The 9,508-nt window shown below is 38.7% G+C and overlaps 1 protein-coding gene across 14 annotated transcripts in view; it reads left to right on the top strand.

The window, feature by feature from the left end:
• Positions 1 to 3,202: 3,202 nt before the first annotated feature.
• The window catches only part of THOC2 (THO complex 2), a 103,289-nt gene continuing 96,983 nt past the window's right edge, over positions 3,203 to 9,508 (top strand). For 9 of the 14 annotated variants that reach the window (XR_004347990.1, XR_004347991.1, XM_032619253.1 and 6 more), the window contains exon 1: positions 3,206 to 3,297. Coding sequence is in view for 12 of the 14 variants with exons in the window: in XM_032619253.1 (XP_032475144.1) it covers positions 3,227 to 3,297 (71 nt within the window). In the remaining 2 variants the exon portion in view is untranslated. Of the gene's footprint in view, positions 3,298 to 9,508 lie in introns of all 14 variants that reach the window. The other 5 variants (XM_032619258.1, XM_032619257.1, XM_032619256.1 and 2 more) reach the window with 1 other exon arrangement.

Raw genomic sequence — 9,508 nt, 5'->3', positions numbered from 1 at the left:
CCGCTGAGCCTGCGCGTCTGGAGCCTGTGCTCTGCAGCGGGAGAGGCCACAGCAGTGAGAGGCCCGCATACCACAAAAAAAAAAAAAAAAAATAGCTAGCCTTCTTTAAACCCAGACTGATAATCTTTACTTTTAACTGGAGCATTTAGTTCATTTACATTTTATGCAATTTTTGATATATTTAAATTTAAATTAGTAGGTTTAAACTTCTTCCTCTATTCTCTCTGTTCCACTTTTCCAAAAAATTTCCCTACCTTTCTTGCCTTTTTGGGATTGACTTTTTTCCTCTTTCTCTTTCAATTTTTTTCCCCCTCAGATAGTTTGGAAGATATATAATATCCTTATATATTTGTAGTGGTTATCCTAGAAATTTAATATGTATATTTAACATAACTAAGTCTTTGGTTAATAAAAACCCATTACCAATACTCAGCATTCACGGGACAGTCCCACAAAGTGTACGGCTTTCGCATTCATTATGTATTTTATTTATTTTGTCTTGTTTTGCTATTATGTGCTTCCTTCTTGGTCCCATTATCTGTTGTCACTGAGACAATAAAAAGATTGCTTGACCTTACAATTACCTAGAGTCAACCAATCACTCCATGCATCAGGCTGTCAATATTGAAACTACCCAATCCCTAGCCTTCACCACAGACCTCAGTCCCTGCCTAGTCCTTTGGTACCTGTGAGCCAGTGAAATCATCAGGGAACAGTACCCCCAGCTGCTGAGACAATACCAGACGCTGATAGCAAAGAAAAGGCAAGCCAACAAGGATGCGAAAGATATGATAGCTTTGCAATCTTATGGAGCAAAAAGCAATTAGCTGCGAGCAATTCCTAAAGGAGTTATCATACCATGTAAAAATAGTTCTGCAGGCTCTGGGAGAGGGGAAGAGCAAGGCCTCAAAGGGCATCACTGCAGTCAGATCATACCACATTTGTGGCATACTGAGTAGCATGCATACTGCACACAGTTCAGTGTTTGGAAGAAGAAATCACTGTGATACAGTGGCAAGGTAAGCCACAATACAGCAGAATATTATAGCTCACTAGCTCTCAACAGGGGGCTATTTTACACTCCAGGAGACATTTAGCAATGTCTGGAGATACTGTTGTAACAACTGGTGTGGGAGGTGCTACCGACATCTAGTGGGTCCAGGCTAGGGATGTTGCTAAACATCCTACAGTGCACTGGATTCCCCCTGCCTTCTGCAAAGAATTATCTGATCCCAAATGTGGATAGTGCTCACTGCTGTAGACTATACAGTGAAGTATACATAAGCATCAGGATAGTTCTTCTTGTATCACAGAGGCCATCCTGTAACAATGATTTCAAACTCTTTAGGGAGGATGATGGTACAATGAAGATTCGCTATACCATTCTGTTCACTTTAAAAATATTTCATAATAAGAAAAATGAAAAGATCAGAGGGAACTCATATCTCTGAACCTCCTTGAAGTGGCAAAAGATTTTTTTTGAGATGTCACTGAAACTGAACAGTGTATATTTTCTAATGGGTGGCTTTATAATTTCAGAATCAGACAGGACATTAGACTAGATATAGCTGATGAAAAACAATCATAAACAATGTAGCATTTTCCCCAACTGATTCTAAATACAGCCCATCCCCTGAACAGTTTTTCAATGCAAATAAACCTAGTCCATTTGGTAAAACTTGCCAAATTTAGATATTAGTTCTAAAGTTCATACATTAATATATGTGTGGTAGGATTTCTTCATTTCATTTGTCTGTATTTTGTAAATTTTCAGCCAAACATGTATTTTTAAAACCTCTTTATTTTGAAAAGTTGCACAAATAGAACAGAGAATCTGTCAGTCCTTCACCCAGATTCCTAAAATGAGTGATTCCTAAAATGTTAATATTTTACATTTGCCTCATCATCCTATCGTTTTTTTCTGAAATATTTTAAAGTTGCAACATGGTTCACCATTATCTCTAAATACTTCATATTTTCTTAAATAAGGACTTTCACATAACCACAAAACGAGTATTAAACTCAAGTAATTAACATTGATACAATGTTATTACTTAATCTACAGATATTCAAATTTGGTCAACTGTCCCAAGAATGCCCTTTTCAGCAAAATAAAAAAAATTTTTTTTTTTTTTTCTGGCTGGGGATCAGTTGTTCTGTTGTTTTCATTAATCTGGAAGAGTTCCTCAATCTCTCTTTGTCTTTAGTGACCTTGATGATTTTGAAGAGTGCAAGCCAGTAATTTTGTAGACTGTCCCTTAATATGGGCTTGTCTGATGTTCCCTCGTGATTAAATTCAGGTTATGCGAATTTTGGCATGATGAATACTACAAAATTGGTTAGTGTTTTTCTTAGCACCTCATCAGGAGGCATATGACGCCCATTTGTTTAATACATAAGGATGCTTATATTCATCAGAGTTAGGAGGGTGTCGGCCATGTTTTCCGACCGTAAAGTTTCTATTTCGCCCTTTGAAATACGAAGTTATCTCGTCGGGAGTACTTTCAGACTATGTAGTGTAAACAACTCGTTTCTCTTCGTACTTGCGCCCTCTAGTTTTGCCTAAGGTTACAATGACAGCCGCAGACACGGTAGCTGTCAGCCCTGATGGTTCCCAGAGCCGATTTAATCTTTCTCCTAAGATTGTATCCTTCGGATTAGCAGAATGCCTGGCACATAGTAATCGGCTGCCTCTTCCCCAATTAATTTCTTTGATCTCAGCGGGGTGTATTGTAATTGATCTGCTTATATGTTTGTCTTCCCCACGGACTGAGCTCGTTGAGGGTAGGCATCATGGCTTATTATTTCTCTGTCCCCAGTGTCTAGCACATATTAGGTGCTTTAAAAAACACAATTTTGAATTAGTGGTCTGGAGTAGATGCTACGGAAGAAGATAAAGGCTACGAGTTGGCCTGGGGATGGCATTTTTCCTGTTCTAAAGGGAAGGGGGGGGCAAGGTTTGCAGAGGGCCCGGCCACCCATTAGAAAATATACACTGTTCAGTTTCAGTGACATCTCACTCTGCGATGGGACCCACGGGTCCCAGCCACCTGGTTGGCAACAGGGCCTCGGGCTTCCGCAGGGTGGGGTGGAAAGTGGGGCGGAAAGTGGGGCGGGAAATCGAAAACCGAACTCGCGGCTCCCGGCATTCCTCGTGGGCGGTGCTCCCCTTTGACCCCTCGCTCGCGTGCTACACATCCGGGTTTCTGCTACTAGTGAGGGGAAGATGGCGGCCGCGACTGTCTTGGTTCCCGTAGAGTGGATAAAGAACTGGGAGAAATCAGGGAGAGGCGAATTGTGAGTGTCTGGGCTGGAGGCGGGCGCACGGCCGGGCTGGGCTCGGCCGTCAGCCTTGCTCTCATATTTGTGGGGAGGTGGTGGTGGGGAAGAGGTGTCCCCTCCCCCATCCGGGTGGCGGGTGTGGATGGTTGTCTAGGAGTTTCGAACTCGGGGATGAGAGGTGCTGGTAGTCGCCGCCGACCTCCTGCCTTTCCCGGCTTCCCAGAAAGCCCCGCTGCCGGCCGGAGGTTGTCTTTTTTAGCCTCTTAGCGGAACTCCCGTTTTGTCCCTACGGGTCCCTGCGCTTTCGTTCCGTCTCTTTTTGTCCCCCTCATCGCTTGAGCTCACTTGGCTCCTTTCTCTTCACGGGGCCGCGCCGGGAGGGTTCGGAGTTTCAGTCTGTCCCATTTCTTTACTCTGCACCCGTTCGACTCCGCAGTTTGGAGCCCGGCGCCTCCTCTGCCCGAAGTCCGAACCGTCCCGGACTCCCTCCCCTCCTCTCCGCCCGCCGCCGCGAAGCCCGGGGCTTCGGGAAGAACCCCGCTTGGCACCTCTCGTCCTCTCGGGAGCTGTCTCTCGGACTGTCCCGGCCTCACGCGGCGCCGCTGCCCGTGGGCGAAGTGTAGCAAGGATTGCCGCTTTCCCCGAAGACCTACCGGCATTTCTTTGCTCCGTCTTTTCACCTTAGAGCCGTTTCGGGTTGGAATCAACTTTCGTCATTAAATGTTCCTAAACCCCATTTTGTCCTGGGACTACAACTAATTTTGGCAACTCTCCAAGGTTCTCGTGTACCTAGAATAACGCGTTTCCTGTAGACCTAAAACTTGGGTTTTTTTTTTTTTTTTCTTTCAGTAATACAGAAAACAGTAATTTGCTATAACCGCGGTTTCCTTGCCCCGAATTTAAGCTCTCCCTGCCTCGGGGGGAAAATTCTCTTAAGCGGCGGAACAAACCCCAGATTTTAAAACAAATAACTTACTGCAATTTTTTCCCTCTGAATCGCTTTATTAATTAAAGCTCAGCCCCGTCTTAGATTAACTCCTGTTAGCCTTTTTTGCCGTGGTTGCGGCCGATCTCCGTAGTCAGTTTACGGTTGCTGGCGCGAGATACGGATCTCTGAAACTTCGTTACTTGGAACGTACGTGGGGAATGCGTCGGCCGATCTTGCGCGTGTAATAGCGCCAGCCTATGTGGCCCTCCCCACCCCGCTGCCGCGCTCGCGCTGCCTTATGAAGTCTTAGTGTGAGCGCTAGACTTGGATTGCCTGGGTAAGCGGCAGTTTTAGCCACTTAACTAGCCGAGTGACCTTGGGTAAGTTCCTTAACCACTTTGACCGTTTCCCCTTGAGTAAATTGGGAATAATAAGTACTCAAAGCATTGTTGTGAAGACTAAATAACGCCTGTAAAGCACTTGCCTTATAGTAAGTACTCAAGTGATAGCTATTAAAAGTAATATTATTCCAATCTTTAGATATTTAAACTAATTTGGACAGCTCTTGCACTTAAAGTCTGTACCACTCAGGTTAGCAATTAATTAGTCTCTGACTCTTTCATGTATACTCTTGTACTCCAACGAATTGAGAGACCCTTGAAGAGTGGGGACTGTCTCACGTTTTCTTTTGGTTCAACCCTCCCGTCCCCGTCCTTCCCCCACCCCCCATAGCCTTTCTAGCATATGCTTAGAGAGCTTATTTTGTTAACTGCCAGAGAAGTCTGTTTGATAAGCATTCATTTTTAACTGTTAGGAACATTTTCCAAATCCTTGTACTTGCTAGTTAACAAATAGCTATTAAGTCTCTTGTGTGCAAGGAAGGCAGGATGGGAAGTTACCAAACCAAACCATCATTTTCATCTATATTAGATTAGGATAACCCCCCAAAACGGATAAATCAGTTCATTGTTGTTTTGTTTACTTTTAAAGCCAACAGTTATTTAGGGACTGTCATCTGTAGATTGCTCAGCTTCCTCCTTCTAGCTAACTGTTTTTGACAGTTTTACTATGACTCCCACCTTAGAATGAGTGGTATTCAGGGTAGGAAATTCTGCTTGGCTTCTGACTGGCAGTGGTTGGAGAAAAAGTCATGTAGGAAGTCGAAATACCTAGTCAAAATGGAATTTTGGATTCACTTTATGTATATTTACATGATCCATGCTACCCATCATAATTTCTGTGTTTGAAGAGCTGCTTCAAAACTGCTATTAGGACTTAACGTTTATGTAGTTATTGCATGGCTTGTGGAATGTAGTTTGAACTATAGTAGATCCAGATCAGTTTAGTCAGTTTTATAACTCTGTTCTGTTACATGAAGAGAGTTGTGTGACAATAATGAAATAGTTTAAATAGTTGTTAGTTGTATGAAATAGTCAAAGAAATCACCATCCAGTGCTTAGTCTTCATATACTGGACCTCTTTTCCCTCTTTGAAAACTTTTTGTATCTTGCTAAAGATAGAGTTAGCATTTTCATTTTATTAGAAAAAATGGTATTATAAATATATTACAAAAAATCATTTCTTTTGTCTGAAAAACAGCTTCTTAAAATATAAACCAGCAACTGGAAATGTTAAAAAAAATGTGCCACCAAATTATTAATGAATCCATTTATATATTTGGCTTTTAAGATATGACCAGTATTTAAAATTATATCTTGGGTGGATATTTCCTTTTTAATGAGATAAATTAGCAGATGAGCTTTAACTTGACTGAAAGTTACCTTTTTTAAAAACTGCATGATATGTTTCATGAGGTATTAGTTCATTTCTTGTCTGTCTCAGCAGTGTAAGTCTGTATTCTGGGAGTTGTAGTCAACTTCAGCAGCATAGTGAACATATGCAATGTATGGGATATTTTATAACTTTGAGAGGGCAAATTCTTAATTGTGCGTCATGAAAAGCAACTGTCTATTAAGATGGGAAGTCTTGGCTTTGAAGAATAAATTTTGTTAAGTAACTAGGGAGAAAAGAAAAACTGTATTTTGCCTATCTGAAGGGTCCATCACATACTTAGCTAATCTGTTGTTTCCAGAGATACTGATTATGTTTTTCATGGTAAATTACAGAATTCTTAAAATGATCTTTTCCAAGAGATAGCAAAAGGACAGAGGAGGACTACCAAAACATAATTGTCCTTTCCAGTAACACTTAGATCTGCTCTTCAGAGTTTCACATCTTAATACAAACTCTGAAATTCTGCGACATATGCAAGATATGGATTTAATCACTTTAATTTTGGAATTAGAGCTTTAGTTTCTTTTTTTTTTTTTTTTTTTTTTTTTGAGCTTTAGTTTCTTGATGATTTCATATTAGCATAGGGTTTGCCACGATTAAGCTAATAAACTTGCATGTACTGGTAGATCCAGGGGAGAATTTTGTTTTTAGTAGGCATGATTAACACAGTGAGCTCAGCATTTCTTTGTGTCACAAGCAACCTTAATGGAGGATTTATATTCCAAGCTCTTAATCTGAAGATGTTAGCCTCATGTCAATACTTAGTTTAATTTTGAAATACTTATATTTGTTGAATATCATCTATTTGTCTGTTTAAAGAACTTAATTCTTTCTTTTAAAAAAATTATACATCAATTAGAAATTTTTGTTGGGTGTTACCTTATTAATTATTGGTAGTTATAATAAAGTTTTAAAATTTAATCACCAAATGTTTTGGTGCCATTCTTTTTCTTCTTCTGCTACTAGATGACATATTCCAGAACTTATGGAAGTACATTTGGATGTTCATTAAATGTTGTCTGTCCCGAATTTTTTGGAGGGAAGTTGGAGGAGGGAGTTTATAGCAAATAATCATTCTAAGAAACTTTAGTGTTAGTATTTAAGTCTTTTTTTTTCTTCAAAAGGTGTTCTAAGTTCAGCTGAAGCTTTATCTGAAACCATTTCTTTATGTCTTACTTTTCATTTGGCATTTGTTTTCTCATTTGACCTGTGTTCATAAGTCTTGGTCTTATTTCCCTGGTAAGAGAAATTCTTCAGAAAATGTTATAGCAGTATCAGAACATTTTTCCAGGCTACTGCTTTCTTTGTTTGCTAGAAAAATTAAATTATTCTTTAGTTAAGGTAGAGTGCTATTAATGTACTTGTGTGCAGGAGCTTCTGTTGTCTTTTTTAAGATTTCCTGTTCCCTTTCCTCCTCATAAGTGCATATTTTCATTTTCTTAAATGCATCTTTCAGTATAAAACTACATGTCCCAATATTCATTTTTGTGGGTTATGCCTCTCTTCTATCAATGATAATAGAGGTAGCACTTGCTTAACAAAATGTAACCTTTTCTGTTGTTTTTAAAAATTAATTGAAGCACAGATTGACATCAATTTTTTATATGTAGAGCCAACTTTGAGATGTTGAACATAATCAAGTAGTGCAGGCTTGTGTTGTGTTTCTTTTTTTTACTGGAAAATAGGACCAAGTAAGACGGAAAGCCAAATACTCATGTTAAAGAGTATTTGCAAAATAACATTAAGTTCTTGGAAGAACTTAAGACATTTTATTCAGTTTAAGTTTCACAGATATTTGACAGAAAGTATATTCTTTGTTCTCAGGGGCCTGAGGTAGCATCTCCACAGTAGCACCAAACTGTTATAAAAGTGGAAAAAATGGTAAACTCAATTATTTGGAGGTTATTAAAGGACTAAAATAATCATTTGAATTTGTACCGAGGCAGAACATTTGATTATTTTTAAAACCACATTAAAATGGGCAACTGTTGGAGGTAGTTTTGTTTTCTTCCCTTTAAAATTTACGATAGAGAACTATAACTGTATAAGAGCTGTAGTAAGACACCCAACATTCAGAAACAGAATTGTTTCTTTAAGGATACTTAAAGATACTTAGGATACTTAAGGATACTTTTGTTAGTGAATTACTTAGGGGAAGAGCCGGGACAAATCTACTGATTGGGGGAAAATTCTTAGTGATTGTTTTTAGTTTCCTCCAACAACTAAGGCAGAAGTGTTTTATACTAGGGAAACAAAAGTATCTGTTATACAAGTAAGTTGCCTTATCATAATAACCCATCAGTGATTCCTTACACAATTTGAGCAAATCTTTGAGATGCTTATTAATAGTTCATGATGACATTATCATCTGCATCCTTTAATGAATATGTTTGTGGCCTTGTGACTGACAAGATGAAATTACATTTCAATGATTTTTAAAAATTATGTAACAGTGACTGTACCATTAGATTAAGTGGGATTTGGAACACTGACATTCCCCCCTCCCCACTGGAAGGATTATAACAAAAGACATTTGCATTAAGCTTATTAAAACAAATAGAAAATGAAGCTATTGAAAATGTGAATAAGCAAACACATTCACTGTAAGAAGGAATATTTGACCTTGCTTTTTAGTAGCCTGGGTACGAAGGGAAAGATGAGTTACTTGATTTCCCTTGCATTCTTCTGTCAAAGATGCAGTATTTCCTGCTACTACATTCTAAAGGGAAACGAACCTCTGGGGACAGTGAGAACCACAAGGGGGAATTGTTTCAGTACTTTATAGCAAATATTGAAGCAGCCTTGATGCACCTTCTTATATATTTACTCTTAACAAAAAAGGAGCTAGATATCAGACATTTTTAGGTTATATTCTCTGATGATAGTCTTGAAGCAGATATTTTTGTATTGCCTAATGTAATGAAGATTGATTTTTTTTTTATTTGAGGTAAGTTTGTGGTAGGTTTAACTTATTTTGAGAAATTAAAAGCTTACCCACTGTCTTAACACATTGGAAGGCCTATCTGGTTCTCAGAAGTAGTTGAAAGTACTTGGGGTCAAACTTAAATCAGCTTATTTAACCATTTCTAAGGTGCTCTCTGAAAAAATTTTTTTTGTTCTTTTAATAGGAATTGGTTAAAAACTAATAACTAAATGAGATTTTCAAACTATGCAGATTTAATTTAGTAATTGTTCTTCAGTGACAAGGTATTTTTATTCTTTGGTTTTGAAAATAATTTTGTGAGACCTACAAATGAATTGTTGACTGGGAAAAGTTTATTGAACTGTACCCTGCTCATTCTGATGAAGAAGTATTGAAATAATCAAGACACAGAGAGGTGAACTGCAAGGGCATGCATAATCTGCAAAGTCGATAATCTCTCTGTGGATGATTGTCATGTGGCATCATATTTCACCTTAGATGTGGTATATAAGCATATTCTGTAAGTCTTTTTATTGACTATGGAAAGAGCATTGCTAGACATAAAAGAGTGAGAAACATGC

This window comes from Phocoena sinus, chromosome X (assembly GCF_008692025.1).
Source record: "Phocoena sinus isolate mPhoSin1 chromosome X, mPhoSin1.pri, whole genome shotgun sequence".
Lineage (NCBI taxonomy): Eukaryota > Metazoa > Chordata > Mammalia > Artiodactyla > Phocoenidae > Phocoena > Phocoena sinus.
This window is presented reverse-complemented; position numbering and strand designations above follow the sequence as displayed.